General features: G+C 40.4%; 1 protein-coding gene and 1 long non-coding RNA gene across 16 annotated transcripts in view; one reads left to right on the forward strand and one right to left on the reverse strand.

Moving 5' to 3' along the window:
* LOC138761350 (uncharacterized) overlaps positions 1–17,133 on the forward strand; it is a 125,219-nt gene that overhangs the window by 32,328 nt on the left and 75,758 nt on the right. For 13 of the 15 annotated variants that reach the window (XM_069933364.1, XM_069933374.1, XM_069933384.1 and 10 more), the window contains one exon: positions 15,925–16,029. The exons of the other annotated variants lie outside the window; for them this stretch is intronic. In XM_069933364.1, the coding sequence (XP_069789465.1) occupies positions 15,925–16,029 (105 nt within the window). The remainder of the gene's footprint in view (positions 1–15,924; positions 16,030–17,133) is intronic. 15 annotated transcript variants of the gene reach the window in all.
* LOC138761403 (uncharacterized) lies at positions 6,431–12,384 on the reverse strand. The gene is made up of 2 exons (XR_011356310.1): positions 12,091–12,384; positions 6,431–7,562 (listed from the first exon to the last, which is right to left on the reverse strand). It is a non-coding gene; the product is annotated as an uncharacterized lncRNA (long non-coding RNA).

Consider the following 17,133-nt stretch of genomic DNA (forward strand, 5'->3'; position numbering starts at 1 on the left):
AGCGTATACAGAGACGTTGTCATACCCACACTCCTGTTCGGCTCCGAATCATGGGTCCTCTACCGGCATCACCTACGGCTCCTAGAACGCTTCCACCAGCGTTGTCTCCGCTCCATCCTCAACATTCATTGGAGCGCCTTCATCCCTAACATCGAAGTACTCGAGATGGCAGAGGCCGACAGCATCGAGTCCACGCTGCTGAAGATCCAGTTGCGCTGGGTGGGTCACGTCTCCAGAATGGAGGACCATCGCCTTCCCAAGATCGTGTTATATGGCAAGCTCTCCACTGGCCACCGTGACAGAGGTGCACCAAAGAAGAGGTACAAGGACTGCCTAAAGAAATCTCTTGCTGCCTGCCACATTGACCACCGCCAGTGGGCTGATATCGAATCAAACCGTACATCTTGGCGCCTCACAGTTCGGCGGGCAGCAACCTCCTTTGAAGAAGACCGCAGAGCCCACCTCACTGACAAAAGACAAAGGAGGAAAAACCCAACACCCAACCCCAACCAACCAATTTTCCCCTGCAACTGCTGCAACCGTGTCTGCCTGTCCCGCATCAGACTTGTCAGCCACAAACGAGCCTGCAGTTGACATGGACATTTACCCCCTCCATAAATCTTCGTCCGCGAAGCCAAGCCAAAGAAGAAGAATATACATAAGAACTCTCTCATATTATTGTTTAGAAGTTTAAAGAAGTTTTTAGGTAATAGAATAGGCATCGATTGGAAAAAGATACTGCATTCTTGGCATCACTTTCATTTTGACGTAATTTTCCCACTAAAATAATCTATAAGTCTCTCCATTTCTGTAGGTCCCTTTCTACCCAAGAAGAGGAACATAATTTAGTTTATACAGATTTTGTAAGTTGTCTGTCGCTATTTCAAGATATTTTATTTCATCTGTCTTCCATTTAAATTTATTTCCTTTTGGTATCTTTTGTATTCCATATTTGTTAATGGCATTATCATGCTTTTGTCCAAAGTTATTTTATAGCCTAATATTCTTCCATATTTTTCTAGTGTTCCTTGTAATGTTTCCAAAGGTTTAGCCGGGTCTGATAGGCATAATAGCACATTATCAGCAAATGGACTAATTTTATGTTCTTCTTGTCCAAGTTTGAAGCCCTTATTATCCAGATCCCCTCTTATTATCTCCTCCAGTGGTTCAGTTGCTAAAATAAAAAACTTTGGGGATGCGGGATCCCTGTCTACTTGATCTACTCAAGGGGAATGCTGCAGATATCTAATTATTGGTTACAAATTTAGCTTGTGGTTTATGGTATAGTTTTTATCCAGTTTATAAATGTTCGGCCTATGCCAAATTTTTCCAGTGTTTTAAATAGAAAAGGTAATTCCAAATGGTCAAATGCTTTTTCCACATCCAGGGAGACTGTAATACTTGAATTCCGTTCAAATTTTATCATGTGTATTAAATAATCTTCCTAGACTATTTGGAAAATATCTTCCTTTAACAACTCCTGCTTGATCTGTATGTGTTAATTTTGGTAAATATTGTCCTAATCTATTATCCAACACTTTCGCTGTTATCTTGTAATCAGAATTTAACAGGGATATTAGTTTATATGATGAACTTTTTAATGGGTCCCTTTTTTTCGGTAACACTAATAATCACAGTTGAAAATGATTCTGGGAAGGTCTGTGTTTCTCCTGCTTGGTCCAGAACAGGGGCATTAATAGTTCTTTAAATTATCTGTAAAACTCAATAGGAATCCATCTTCCCCCAGTGATTTATTAGCCTGTAGGATACTCAGGGCCTTTTCAATTTCTTCCTTGTAAAGGGAGTGTCTAGTTCTATCCTTTCTCTCTCCTAGTTTTGAAGTTCAACATTCGACAAAAATTCTTCAATTTCATTCTCGTCTCCTAGTAATTCTGATGTATAATTTCGATAAAACTTTGTGTGCCTGGTCACCTAACTCGTGATATTGCTGTTTAGTTTTTAATATAGCTTTTTCTGTTCTGTATGTTTGTATTGTATTATATCTTAGCTTTTTATTCTCCAGTAATCTGCATTCTTTTTGTAGTCCTGTTCTTTGATATTTTCTAATTCTATAATATATTTCTCCAGGCTATTTACTTCTGCCATATATTCTCAAGATCTTAAGATTCTTTGTGCAGGATATAATTTGTCCCCTCAAATATGCTTTGAGCATGTCCCATATCAAAAAATTAGTACTACTAAATATAAGTTTTTTAAAAATACATCTCTCTTCGTTCTGTTTTTAAAATAGTCTTTCAATCTTCTCATTTAGCAACTTTAATCTTTTTATAACTTTTTTAAAAATTCTTCCACTTTTTAATTCTTGAAAATTCGTCGATTACTTTCTGAGACATCTACCCTCAACTCACTGGTTAAATCATTGAATGTTTAAAGTTTACTGATCACAGTTGTCTCTTTACTTCATCAAATTCCTTTCTTTGTTGGCCAAAACAGGGCTAAAGTCCTGAAAAAACATTACTTTTGGATTGTCCACCACTAATGAGCCATTGTTATTTTTTGAATATTCCTATGCTGCTCCCAAAGATCGCATCTCTCTCCTGGTAACTTAAAAGTCTTACCAGGACTGGTCATGGTCTCTATTCACATTTATTTTCTGGGTCTGAGGGTTTGGTGAACCCTTTCAATGTGCAACTTCGTATTTAACTTGTTTTGTCCCAGCATTTGTGGGATCCATGTTTCAAAGAAGCTCACCGGGTCTTCCCCTCGATCCCTTCTCTCAGTCCAATGGTTCTTGCGTTGTTACATCTGCTAAAATTTTCCATATAATCGATCTTGTCCATCAATCCATTTCGGTCTGTGTCCCATGTTTTTGCTTTTCCTAGAGCCTTTAGCCTGTCTTTTCTCCAGCTCAGCCTCTACTTGAGTCATTCATTCCATTAAACCTTCCACAATTTATTTAATTTCCAATATTTTTTTCCCATGTGTCTCTTATTGCTGATTGAACACTTGTGAAATGAGTTTAAAAAGTTTCCATCTTGTTCAGGATGGTGCCTATATCTCGGGCTGACTCCTCCCCCACCCCCACCCAAGGCCACTCTGAGCTGCTCCTCATCAAGCTTTCACCTGATGTGCCTGGCTGAGTTGTGCTTCTTCAATTTTTGTTTTTAGTTGCCTTGGTCGTTTAGCCCTAGTTTTATTTATTTTTGATGATTAAATTCTGGTTTTTTTTAGCTTTCAGACCATCTTTTTAATACTTTTTATGAGAGCTCTTTCAAAGCACATCTCAGATTCTCAGCATGGCCACACCCCAAACTTGAGTATCCTTAATACATTTTGAATTAACTGTTTAGGCTCCAAGGAAAACAATCCCAGCTTCTCTGATATTTCCACATATCTGATACTCCCCATCCCTTCCATGGCTTTTGTATCCAGATCAGATTCTATTTTTTGTCACTTAATCAAATGGATATTCATGAGGCAGACAAATATTTGCCATTTTCAATGCCTGGCACCCCTTACAGTCAGAGAAAGAGAAACAAAAAGAGTCCCCTCAGAATCACTGAGTGTCTGTGGATTTGCCTCCAGTGCTCTCGCAGCCTTTGCAGTAGCACAAGACTCCAGTTCAGTTCAAACCATTGGCGGCCTGATCTCATATCCAAACCTCAAACACGATAAGGAAGGCTTCAGTGCCCAGAGCCCTTCTTGCCCTCAACACCCTCTTGATTTCAATTCCGATACCTGGTTCTCCAGTCTCCAGCAGCCCATAGCCTGGTGTGAGTCATTTGACCTCATTGCCAGCAGCCCACAGCCTTTGTGAGTTCCTTACCTGCAAGTCTGTGTGTGTCCTTCAGCCACAGAGCTTCTCACTGGTGCGCCACTGGGGTCACTGTCCTCAGGAAGTCTCCTCTGCCTCTCCTTCTTAAAAAGAGGTGTTCTCCACTTTACTGGGGCTCTGCACCAGCCTGCTGCAATCCTTGTGGCTGCTGCCAAACACAGGCTCTATCTTCTTGAGCCTGTGGTGGAATGCAGTACTGCAGGCATGACCTCGCTAGGCAGGCTGGCCCACCTTCTGTACCTGTAGCTCCTCCCTGTTAAGATCCCTAATAAAGGCTGTGAGCCCTAGTCTCCTCCCTCATACCTGGCTTGGATATGAGGCAGCAGTGTATAGATGCATGCCAAGCCTTTCCCCTGTCGGCGGAGGCCTGAAAGGCTTTCGAGGCATCAAGGACAAGATTGCCAAGACGGCGACGCACGCCATTGATGAATCTGTCCCGTTCGAAGTGGAGAGCAATGCCTCTGACTTCGCCCTGGCCACCACGCTGAACCAAGCAAGCAGGCCAGGGGCATTTTTCTCCTAAATCCTCCAAGGCCCAAATGCAGGCATTCTGCCATTGAGAAGGAGGCATAGGCTGTAGTGGAGGCCATGCATCACTGGAGGCACTGTTTGGCTGGGCAGACTATACATCCTGCTGAATGACAAGATCATGTAGTGGAGAATTAAACTGACCATTTATAATTATGGGATCTTGTATCGGCCGGGCAAACTCAATGAGCCACCCTATGCGTTGTTCAGCAGAGCCTGTGCCAGAGTGCAAGTAGATCTCCTCCAAGCCCTCCATAATAGCCTCTGCCACCCCAGGGTCACAAGGACTCTACGATTTTGTGAAGGCCCATAACCTCCCCTATTCATTACAGGAGGTCAGGGAGCTGACTCGCAATTGATCGGTCTGTGCAGAATGCAAGCCGCATTTTTACCGACCGGAGAGAGCCCAGCTCATCAAGGCCACTCGCCCCTTCAAATGTCTAAGTATGGACTTCAAGGGGCCCCTTCCATCCACAAATCAGAATGTGTACTTCCTGAATATTGTGGACAAGTGCTGGCGTTTCCCATTCGTCATCCCCTATCCCAACATGACAACATCCATGGTCATAAAAGCACTCCGCACCACCTTCACCCTGTTTGGATATCCCAGTTATGTTCACAGTGATTGGGGATCCTCATTCATGAGTGAGGAGTTTTGGCAATACTCCCTTTTCAAGGGCATAGCCACGAGTAGAACCACCAGCCTCAATCCTTGCGGGAACGGCCAGGTGGAAAAGGAGAATGGTAGAATCTGGAAGGCAGTCCTTTTGCCCCTCAAGTCAAAAGGGATGCCCATTTCCCAGTGGCAAGAGGTCCTTCCAGAAGCGCTGCACACTACCAGGTCCTTACTTTGCACTGTGACTAACGCCACCCCACATGAAAAATTGTTCTTCCCTAGGAGGTTGGCATCAGGAACCATGCTGCTTGTCTGGCTTACGACCCCAGGGCCGGTGCTTTTACAGAAATATGTTTGGACCCACAAGGTGGACCCATTGGTTGAGGAAGTGCACTTCCTGCATGCTAACCCACAGTATGATCTGGTAAGGTACCCACTGGGACAGGATGACACAGTGCCCAACCAGGACCTGGCTCGAGCTAGGGCCCTGGCACGGGAGGTCCACCCAGTAACTCCGTCAGCAACCAGTCAGTCCAGGGATTACCCTGACAAGTGACAAAGTGACCCCACTACCACTATGGCCCCTCGAGCTGCCTTCCCTACCCCTATAAACAAATTCCCCCACGGAACCTGTACACACAGACACAGTTCAGCCCTCCAACACTCAGCCTGCTGAACAAACCACCATTCCACTGGTGCTATGGCGAATGCAGCACCAGATAAAGCCACTGAATCGGCTGAACCTATGAATTGTTATGGACAACACGATCAGTGCAGATGGACATTGCCCCATGTGACCCAGCTGAATTTCATTAAAAAAAAGGAGGGGTGAATGTGGTAGAATGCAGTTTTGCAGGCATGACCTCACTGTGCTGGGCAGGCTGGCCCGCCTTCTGTACCTGTAGTTCCTCCCCGTAAGATTCCTAATAAAGGTCGAGAGCCCTATTCTCCTCCTTCATACCTGCCTTGGACTTGAGCCAGCAGCATGTAGAGGCACACCAAGGTTTTCTGATTAATAAAGCCTTTGACTGCTTGCTTCATGTCTGCTGATGATCATTGATCATGCCACAGGGCACAGGATCTTAAATGAAACACCTTCAGCTCCACTTACAAGCTGCTATCAGCCTGTTGGGAGGACCCTTGGGGGGAAGAGCTCCCTGATCTCCCCTGGTCCACACAGCAGCAGTGCTGCCATTACAGCAGCTCCAACAGTGACACCATTTTTTTCTTGCATCCATATTATAGTGTGTACAGAACTGGATGTAGTGTTCTCGCTAAGGCCTAACTTGATTTATAAGGGTATGCCATAATCTGAGCATTTTGGCTTGCTGAATCATATCCACAGTACTTTGTGTGGAGATATCATAGTATTCCCAATGAAAGTCCACCCTGTGATGTGTTTGTTTCAAATTCAAATATTATCAGAGAAGATAGTCTAAAGTGTTACAAGATCAAACCAACAACCACAAAGAAGGCATATCACACAGGGGTAAAGATGAACAATTACTTTATTAACAAAAAAATTCACCTTCAAACTTTAATTCAAAATCCCTTCCTTTTATAACAATGCCCACTGGTAACTATGCAAATTTCTATAACAGTGTAAAACTAATAAATTCCCCAGCCTAAATATAACATATGTAATTATAAGTTATATTTCCAACCAGCCCACAGAAAAACTTAGACACAAAACACACAAGACTCACAAAACTTCGATCTCAACTGAAGCAAAGATCATAAACAAAATTCACTTTGTTTGGTAAACTGAAGCCAAAAGATCTTTGAGAGCGAGAGAGCACAAAATTCAAAGTTGTCTTCTTGTGTTACTTGCAGAGAGAGGAACAACTGACTTGGACCGGATCCTTCTGGCTGCCTTCAGAATGTTCATCCTTTTTGAAATCCCAACATTCGAAACTGTCCTCCAGACCATGACACATGCTCTGGGCCACCTTCCACTCCACAGCATCCCTAATGGTGGTTTATCGACCAAGTCCAGAAATTTTTAATCATTTTCTGCAAATGCTCAGTCCGTCTCCCACTCTCTCAGCAGTCCACCTTCACCTTGGCTCTTTAAGGCAAACTGTGACTTTTAACATAAAGCCACACAACACATAGGTCAATACACAAATCAGAACTCTCACACCTTCCCTGCTTAAAAAAAAACATTTGGTCCACAAGAACAAATTTTTAACAATAGAAGTATTACATCAATAAATTAAAATAAACATTCCATTTTTTTACAATAAGTATGTGATTAGATTCATATCTACCCAGATTAACATCTTGACAAACAATCTGCTATTACATTATCCATCCCCTTTATGTATGTAATAATTAAATCATACTCTTGTAACATTAAGCTCCAGTTCACTAACCGTCTGTTCTTATTTTTCATTTTAGACAGAAAAACTAATGGATTATGATCAGTATATATTATTAACAGTTTTGAGCAGTACAAATATACACATCAAAATGTCACAACGCTAAAACAAGCACTAATAACTCCTCAATGGTTGAATCCACGAAACTTTTTTGAGAAGTACAAAATAGGATGTTCTACTCCATCACCATCCTTCTTCTGTAACAGTACAGCACCAACCGCTTCGTCACTGGCTTCCATGGCTAAAAAGAATGGTTTTTCAAAGTTAGGGGACAAAAGTACAGGCTGATGGCATAAAATGGCCTTTAACTTCAGAAACGCTTCCTGGCATGCATCTGACAGTTAAAATTTTCCTTCTTTCCAAGTAGTTTTGTTAATGGGAGTGTAATTTCTGCAAAGGTTTTACAAAATCTATGATAGTAGCCAATCATACCTAGAAATCTCCGAAGAGTTTTCTTATTACCGGGGATAGGGAATGCAGTGATAGCCAATACTTTTGCTCCAACCGGAGCCACCTGTCCCTGTCCTACCACATCACCCAAATAAATTACAGTGGCATGTCCAAACTCACTCTTGTGCAAATTCACAGTGAAGTGTGCTTTCACCAGCCTCTGAAATAACTGCTCTAATTCAAGCATGTGTTCTTCCCATGTATCCGTACTAATTACTAAATCATTGATATAGGTTCCTGTGTGCTCTAAACCCTGAATTACTACATTAATCATTCTCTGAAATGTGCCAGGTGCATTTTTCATCCCAAAAGACATAACATTATACTCGTACATCCCGAAGGTGTAACAAATGCAGAAATCTCCCTGCCTTTCTCTGTCAAAGGAACAAACCGTATCCTTTTTAAGAGCAATCTTTGTAAGAAACATAGCCTTTCCAACCTTATCTATACAATCATCTATTCTGAGAATAGGGAATGCATCAGTTTTTGTCACCATGTTTACCTTTCGATAATCTGTACAAAACCTAATTGAGCCTTCTGGCTTAGGCACCAGAACACAGGGTGAACTCCAATTTGAACTTGATTTTCAGATGATTTCATTTTTGATCATATAATCCATATCTTGATCCAACAATCTGCTCTTTTCCTGATTAATTCGGTAAGGATGCTGCTTAATAAGCTTAGCATCATTGACCCCACATCATGACAAGCCACAGTAGTTCTTCTTGGAACATCTGGGAATTTTTACTAATTTCATAAGTAAAGTCTTCATTTCTTCCCTTTCTGATTTAGTCAAATGCATTAACTTGGTGTCTAAGTTTGGCAAAACTCTAGAATTTTCCAGCCTGGGGCTTATCACTTTCTGTGCTCCATGACCTTCCACGAAACTTATCTCTTTACTTTCCTCTATAACTAGCACCTGGGTTGGAATCCTAGTCTCCTTCTCAGTCATTTTCTCAAAGTAAGGTTTAAGCATGTACAATTGACAGACCTGTGTCTCTCTTCGACGATCAGGCATCTCAATTACATAGGTGACCTGGTTAATTTTTGATTTCTCCTTGTATGGTCCTGAAAACTGAGCTCTCAAAGTGTTTGACTGCATTGGAAACAAAACCAATACTTTGTCTCCAGGCTTAATGTCCCTAATTTTTGCTTTTTGATCATAAAGAATTTTCATTTTTCCCTGAGCAGTTTTTAAATTTTGCCTTGCCATCTCACAAGCCTGATGTAATCTGTTTTTAAATTTGAAAACATAATCCAACAGATTTGATTGTATATCATTATGTATCCACTATTCCTTCAACAATAGTAATGGACCCCTGACTTCATGACCAAATATCAACTCAAATGGACTAAAGGCAAGAGACTCCTGAGTTGCCTCTCTAATGGCAAACAATAACAAATGGATTCCTTCATCCCAATCCTTCTTATTTTCCACGCAATAAGCCCTCATCATATTTTTCACAGTTAAATTGAACCTTTCCAAGGCTCCTTGACTTTCAGGATGATAGATAGACACACAATTTGATGGGCTCCCAATTCATACACCACCTGTTGAAATATTCCAGACATAAAATTACTCCCTTGATCCAATTGAATTTCCCTTGGTAGACCAAACAGTGTGAAAAATTTTAGCATTGCCTTCACAATCATCTTCACTTTTATGTTTCTCATGGGAATAGCCTCTGGAAACCTTGAAGCTGTGCACATGAGTATTAAAAATACTCATTTCCTGCTTTGGTTTTTGGCAATGGGCCAACACAATCCACTATCACTTTTGAGAAGGTTTCCCCGAGAACAGGGATGGGTTGTAAAGGTGCCAGTGGTGGTCCTTGATGAGGCTTGCCCACCAGTTGACAAGTGTGACAGATTCTACAAAAGTTCACAACATCCTTTCTTAATTTCAAGAAAACTGTTACCTTATCTTTTCTACCATCGTATTTACTCCAAGATGACCTCCTAAAGGTGTACTATGAGCCAACTTTAATATTTCATTCCTGTAAGTTTTGGGAATTACAACTTCCCTTACTAATGCCCAGTTTTCACTGGGAGGATTTACTTGTGGTCTCCACTTTCTCATCAATATTCCATCTTGAACAAAGTAACTGACTGGCACAATTTCAATTTCCTGGTTAGACAGAATCTTATCTCTTATCCCAGCAAGATCAGGATCATGCTTTTGTCCAGCTATTAATTCTTCTCTTGACAACAGCAAAGCTGGATCCTTAGGTTTGTCCTCAATGCTTGCCTCCACTACAGGATTATCACAGACTTTCTCTACCTCTATATTTTTTCTAGACATGGCTCTAATAATGGCACATGCAGGGTAGATTTCCAAATCCTTTTCCATCTCATAAACCAAAAGCTTACTTGTGAGTTTTACTGCAGGTATGACTTTACCTTCTGCTAAATCATTTTCTAACAAAAGAGAAACTCCGTTCACTGGCGGACTTGATCTTATCCCTATCGTAACCGGGCCATTAACTAAGTCTGATTTCATCACTATTCTATGCAAAGGTATAGGCTCTGCTTCACCACATCTTCACATCTCCAGTATCGGTCTCCTCACCAAAATTCAAAACGTTGCTTAATACAAGCGATTGGGCTGCTCCAGTATCCCACAGGATTTTAACTGGCACATGATTGGATACTTGTTTAACCGAAATGAAACCTTCGGTCATGAATGGTTTAAAAATATCCCTAACTTTCTCACTCTGAACACAGGCAGTTGGTACCACCCCTTTCTCTTTCTTCCTTTTCAGTACAGGACAATTTGCTATTATGTGCCCTGGCTTCTTACAATAGTGGCAAATAACACTAGAAAATTTTTCCTTCATCCATTTCTCTTCCTCTCTTCCATTAACCTCACTTCTAGATTTTCTTTCTACTCTACTTGGATTATCAGCAGTATTCCTTTGAAAGGTTTTCCCTGGTGTCCACTTAGGCTTGTGGGTTAAAGCATATTCCTCTGCGAATTTAGCTAATTCTTGCCGTTTTTATATTCTTCTCTGCCAAGTACACTTGAATATCATCAGGAACACAATTTTTAATCTCAATCAGAATGATTTCCCTCAATAAATCAAAGTTATTTTCTACTTTGATTGCGGCACACCACCGATCAAAACACACAACCTTCCTATAAGCAAAATCCAGGTAAGATTGGGTTGCTGCCTTTTTTAAACTCCTGAACTTTTGTCTATAAGCCTCTGGAACTAGTTCATAAGATCGGAGTATAGCTTGCTTTACAAATTCATAATCAGCTGCTTCTTGTACAGTGAGACACAAGTACATCTGTTGGGCTTTCCCTTTAAGAACACTTTGTATTTGGAGTGACCACTGGTCTGGTGGCCATTTTAAATTTACAGCTACTTTCTCAAAATGCTGGAAATACTGGTCTATTTCAGCTTCCTCAAATGGAGGAACTAACCTCACTTCTCTACTGACCAGAAACCTCTTCTTCTGACCAGCACGTGGGTTTTGGGCTTCTCCATCTCCTTGGGTTAGGGTCTGCCTCAATTTAGCTATTTCTAGTTCAAGTTTCTGTTCTTTTTCTCTCACCTCCCTTGTGGCTGCTCTTTCCTCCCTTTCTGCCTGCCTTACTGCTTCCCGTTCAGCTTTCCTTTCTGCCTCTCTTTTTTTTTCTAACTCTAGTTTTCTCAAAGCCAACTTTACTTCCTCTGAAGTTTTTTCCTTTGGAAACTGTTCTAATGCAGCTTCTTCAAATACCCCCTTTCCTACATAGCGCTTAACAATCTTTCAGGCAATTTCCTTTTTTTCCCCCAGTTCTTACTGTAAGAAGTTTTAACTTGCCAACTATAACCTTGAGTTCTGACCTTTTTAGCCATTTTTAAATTAACCACTGAAGGGATCGCTATGAACTAGTCAATATTCATAGTGGCTGGTTTTTCTGCTGGTGATTTATACACTCACCTTTTATTTTTAATTTCAAGCTGGAGGTTGAGTCAAACTCAGACGGCTGATAACTAAGCACAAGTCAATCACCCATAAAGCTTCCAAATTAGTTTGATTTTGGACGAATCCCCCAAATTATGTTACAAGATCAAACCAGCAACCACAAAGATGGCATATCACACAGGGGTAAAGATGAACAATTACTTTATTAACAAAAAAATTCACCCTCAAACTTTAATTCAAAATCCCCCCTTTTATAACAATACCCACTAGTTACTATGCAAATCTCTATAACAGTGGAAAGCTAATAAATTCCCCAGCCTAAATATAACATATGTAATCAAAGTCTAAGTTATATTTCCAACCAACCCACAGAAAAATTTAGACACAAAACACACAAGACTCACAAAACTTCGATCTCAACTGAAGCAAAGATCATAAACAAAATTCACTTTGGTAAACTGAAGCCAAAAGATCTTTGAGATAGAGAGAGAGAGAGCACAAAATTTGAAGTTGTCTTGTGTTGCTTGGAGAGAGGGGAGCAACTGGCTTTGTCCAGATCCTTCTTGCTGCCTTCAGAATGTTCATCCTTTTTGAAATCCCAACGTTCTAAACTGTCCTCCAGACCATGACTCATGCTCTGGGTCTTCTACCACTCCACTGCACCACCCAGTGGTGGTTTTTCATCCAAGTCCAGAAACTTTTAGATCATTTTCTGCACATGCTCAGTCCGTCTCCCACTCTCAGCAGTCCACCTTCACCTTGGCTCTCTAAGGCAAACTGTCACTTTTTAACATAAAACCACACAACACATAGGCCAATACACAACACAGAACTCTGTAACAAAAGACATAATTATGTTCATTATTTTGGATTTTTAAGTTCTTTTAAAATGCAATTTATTGAATTTCCCATCAAATAAAATGTGCCAAAAATAGTAATATTTATGTGATATGGATTGGGCAGAACATTATGTGAAGGGTAATTTATTGCAGTGGGTACTTGGCAAGTAACATTTATGAGCACAAAACAAATAAAATCTAATCCCTACAGAATCCTTCATTCCTCCCTCAATCTCTACTCTTTTAGTCTTCACTCTCTATGTCCTTTATTCATTCAACTCTGGTTTCTTCTCTGTCATCTTTTTTCCATATCTACCTTGTCTTCTTCCTGGTTACCAAGAGTCGTTCATTGTAAGGGACTAACGTTATTAAACAAGATGTCCTAAACAAAATTGAGTGTTGACCGAATATTTCCTGTAACTTTCCCTATGTAACCACGAGACCAACAAAGATCAAGTCCTGAGCCAAGAAGAAACAGACTTCTCTATTTGTAGACAGTGGAGAGCCCTGAGTATCCCTAATGAATAAAAAAATAAACAGAAACTTGTGTGCCAACAATTAACCCAGCAGGAATCCTAGAACAACTAGAGAAGTATGCATGAGGAAGCTCAACCTCAACCCCTGGAAACTTGTGTGCCAACAATTAACCCAGCAGGAATCCTAGAACAACTAGAGAAGTATGCATGAGGAAGCTCAACCTCAACCCCTGGAAACAGCTGCTATGCCTGGCTATCTTAGCCAGCTCTCATAAATTGAAAAATACACAAGCAGTTCCCAGCAGAGTATTGTTGCTGACAATTGGTTATAATTGGGATTGTGACCTAATAGCTGTCAAAAGTAATCTAGAACTGTTGGGAGCAGCAGGAGGTGGAAGAGGGGTGCACGTGAAAGGAGTAGGCTTATTATTTCCATATTTAACACCACACTGTAATTAAATGGGATATTTGTTATCCTATGTGATGTCAGCATGGTTATTTTCCTATTGCCCCATCTTCTGATTTAGGGCAGGTATCAAGCTGGATTACTTTGGGACAGGATTTTGAAACAAGATTTAGCACAAATCTGAATTCATAAAACTTGCCTTCGGGCAATGTGCCAACAAATATTTCCAACATTTGTTGAAATATTCCGTGGAGAGGTAGAACAAGCCCTACCACTGGTAGCGTACCCCGCCTAGAGCCTATACTTTGTGCTTGAATTACAATGTTGAAAAGCTTTCCTCAACAGCCCCCAATATCCCCATCCCCCAAAAATCAGTGTTTCATGTCAAAATCCTTCATCAGGACTCAAAATAAGGATTTCCTAATTATTTGGAAATGGCGCAGTGCCAAGGGTGCAGATCCCTAATGTATTGCCTTTTCTTAAGAATAGGGTTAGATCATATTTTACCAATTATAGAACTGTCAGATTAAAATTGATAGATAGAAGATTATCCATATATAAAATGTCAAATAATGAATAGTGAGCATGGATTTCAAGGGGGAAAGTCATGCTTGACTAGATTTTTTAAATTGAAGATGTGACAGTGTTAGAATAATGTAGTATTGTTTATTTATCCATATTTTCAGCAAACTGTTTATGTTATCTTTTAATAGACCAATTAAAAGATCAGATGGTACAAAGTCAACTCAAGTAGCAGAATGCACTGCTAACTAATTTCAGGATAGAAACCAGAGAATTGGAATAAAGGGTATCTATTCACAATGAAAGTATCTAATGATTTTCCACAGAGGTCACTGCTGGAACTTCTGTTGACATCTGCAAATTTAGAATTTTTTTAATATGATATCAGATTGGGGAATAGTCAGTAGTGAGGACAGCAACAGGGTCAGAGAGGACATTATAATCTTGCAGAATGAGCAGATGGTGTTCTAGACAGATGCTGTGAGGTATATATTGGTCAAAGAATAAAGAGGCCATTTACCACTTGAAAGGTACATATTTATAAAGAGGAACAAGTGGATTTTGGAATACATAGCCACTAATCACTTAATGATGGGAGATAATTGTGATACACACAAGTACATTGAAATTCTTGTTGGTTGCAGATACATAAGTAGATCAATCACACTAATAACAAGTCTAAATTAAATTACCATGCGGAAGAATAAGATAATATATATAGAAGAATGGATAAATATTCACAGTTGCAACTAGTGCAAAAAATGTGATGATACAATAGTGCAGGCAGATCTTTGGTCCTGGAATAGTTGAAGCCTAATTGCATTTGGGGGGGAGAAAAAACTATTCTTGAACCTCTAGGTTTTTGACCAGGGTTCTGTGCCTTTACCTGAAATAGCAGTGAGAAGAGAGTGAGACCAGGCTGATGGAGATCCTTTCAGATGTTGGTTGCTTTCTTGAGGCAGCGTCTCACATCGACACCTTCAAAGGACTGGAGGTCGATGCCTATGATGGACTTGACTATGTTTGCCACTTACTGCAGTCTTCTGTGTTCCTGGGCACTTGAGTTTCCAAACCAGTTCATAATACAACTTTTGGCAGTTCGATAGAGTATTTAATGATTTGCCGCATCTCCTCAGACTCCTTAGAAAGTAGAGATGTTGGTGTGCCTTCTTCACATTGCCTGCCTGAGGCTTGTTTATGATGCATTAAAAGTGGCATTGTGAGCTACCAAAATAATAAAGAAACTAAACAAGCAGCCATTTTTATTTTTGGAGGGATGGAACTGAGGAGCAAGAAAGTTATAATGAATATATGAAACATTCGCAAGAGCACACTGAGACTACTGCATACACTTTCAGTTGCTGTATTATTAGAAAGGACAAGGACACAATGAAGAGGTCTGGAGCAAAAATATTTAAGAATGATACAAAAACTGAAAATAGAAATATCAGGAAAGAATGAACAAGGACTTTTTTTTAGAAAATTTTAAGTAATAAACTGATATAAATCTTTCAAATTGTGAAAGGTTTTAATTGAGTGGATTGAACAAAGAGCATGTTTTGGGTCAGTAGAGAAAATAGTAAGATCATAGCAAGGTGATAGAAGATCTATGCTTTGGCTATAATGTCATACCAGAAGGGACCAAGCCAATACCAGCTCTCTCTAGAGAAATCAAATCGGTCCTATTCTTCCACTCTATCCTCATGGTCCTTGAAGTTTATTTCTTTCAATTTCCAGTCCCAGTTTTTGTTGATATTGCTAATAATCTGTGCATAAACCAGTTTCAGAGGCATCTTTTCACACGTCAGAACTGTTACACAGGGATAGTATGTGCTATTCGCATTCATATTAATGTACCTATTGTTCATGATTTTGTATTTCATGTTTTTGTTAACATTGCAAAATAAGATACAGTGTTAATTTGTCCAATCTATTTTTAGAATCAGAAAAGGTCTAATTTTCATAGTTAACAAAAATAATCTGTGTCTTCATTAGGTTAGCTATAAAGCTGGATGCCCTTACTTTGGAATCAGTGCAGTGTACAGATGATAATAAAATTCCTGATCAGAATGATGAATTTTTCTCTTGGGCATTCGAGAGGTAATATTGTTGTCATGTAAATGTTTTGTTGTGACATTTCTCATTGTTACAAAATATGTAATGTGCAATGGCTTTGGCTATAATGAATCTGTGATGGTCGAGTTCTAACAGAAGGAGAATGTTCATCCCATCGTCCACACTGGCTTTCTGTAAATTGATTCAATTGGTCCTAATCTTCTACTCTGTCCTCAAACAATTTTGTTTGCTTCTTTTAGCTGCCAATCCACTTAAAATTAGATAGATATGGTAGATAGAACAGTACAGAAAAGTATGAGCCCCTTTGGTCTACGATGTTTTGCTGAACATACTCCACACCAATCTAACTCTTCTCACCCTCGCATCCCATATGCCTGTTGTATCACCATCTACCACAGCTCCTGACAATGCATTCCAGGCAATCCCCACCCCCCACACTCTGTATATAAATAAAAACAAAATGGCCTCTGCTGACTCCCCTAAACTTTCCTCTGCCTTAAATGGATATCTTCTAGTCTTGGACGTTGTTGGCCTGGAAAGAAGATACTGGCTCTCTATCCTATCTCATATGCCTCTCAGTCTTTTGGCTAAGATCAAGTGTAGTTCTTATCAGAACTGATCAATTGGATCTGTGAGAAGCTGTAACTGCAGAGAGGAAGACACCCGAGAGGACTGTTGTAAGAAATCATCTGGTATGAGCTGGCCTGCTAACACGGGTGGATCCATGCTGATTGGGGAGACCTTTCCAGCTGTAAGCCTACCTCCACCCATTCCACAAGGATGGCTACAGCAGGAAACTCTTCAGCAGCTCTCAGAATCTAGAACACCGTCAGGGTGGCACTGAAGGATGTTGGCAAAGGCCCGCTGTTTTCCTGGGTCCTCTATTTGGAAGGTCTTGATGGAATGCCTCAAATTTGAGGAGAAGGACATCTTCTGCTTCCTAGATGTTGTGGATAGCAATTACTTTGATGTGACATTCAAGACCCCGGCAGGATGGAAGAGGTTTCTCTGGGACTTCCAGAAGTGGAACATGGCTCAACTCTCACTATTCAAGATGCAGCCACTCTTCGCCCTTCCAACACAGAAGGAACAAGTGATAATGGTGCACATGTTCCATGAACATGTGAC

The sequence above is a fragment of the Narcine bancroftii genome, chromosome 1, assembly GCF_036971445.1.
Source record: "Narcine bancroftii isolate sNarBan1 chromosome 1, sNarBan1.hap1, whole genome shotgun sequence".
In the NCBI taxonomy this organism is placed as follows: Eukaryota; Metazoa; Chordata; class Chondrichthyes; order Torpediniformes; family Narcinidae; genus Narcine; species Narcine bancroftii.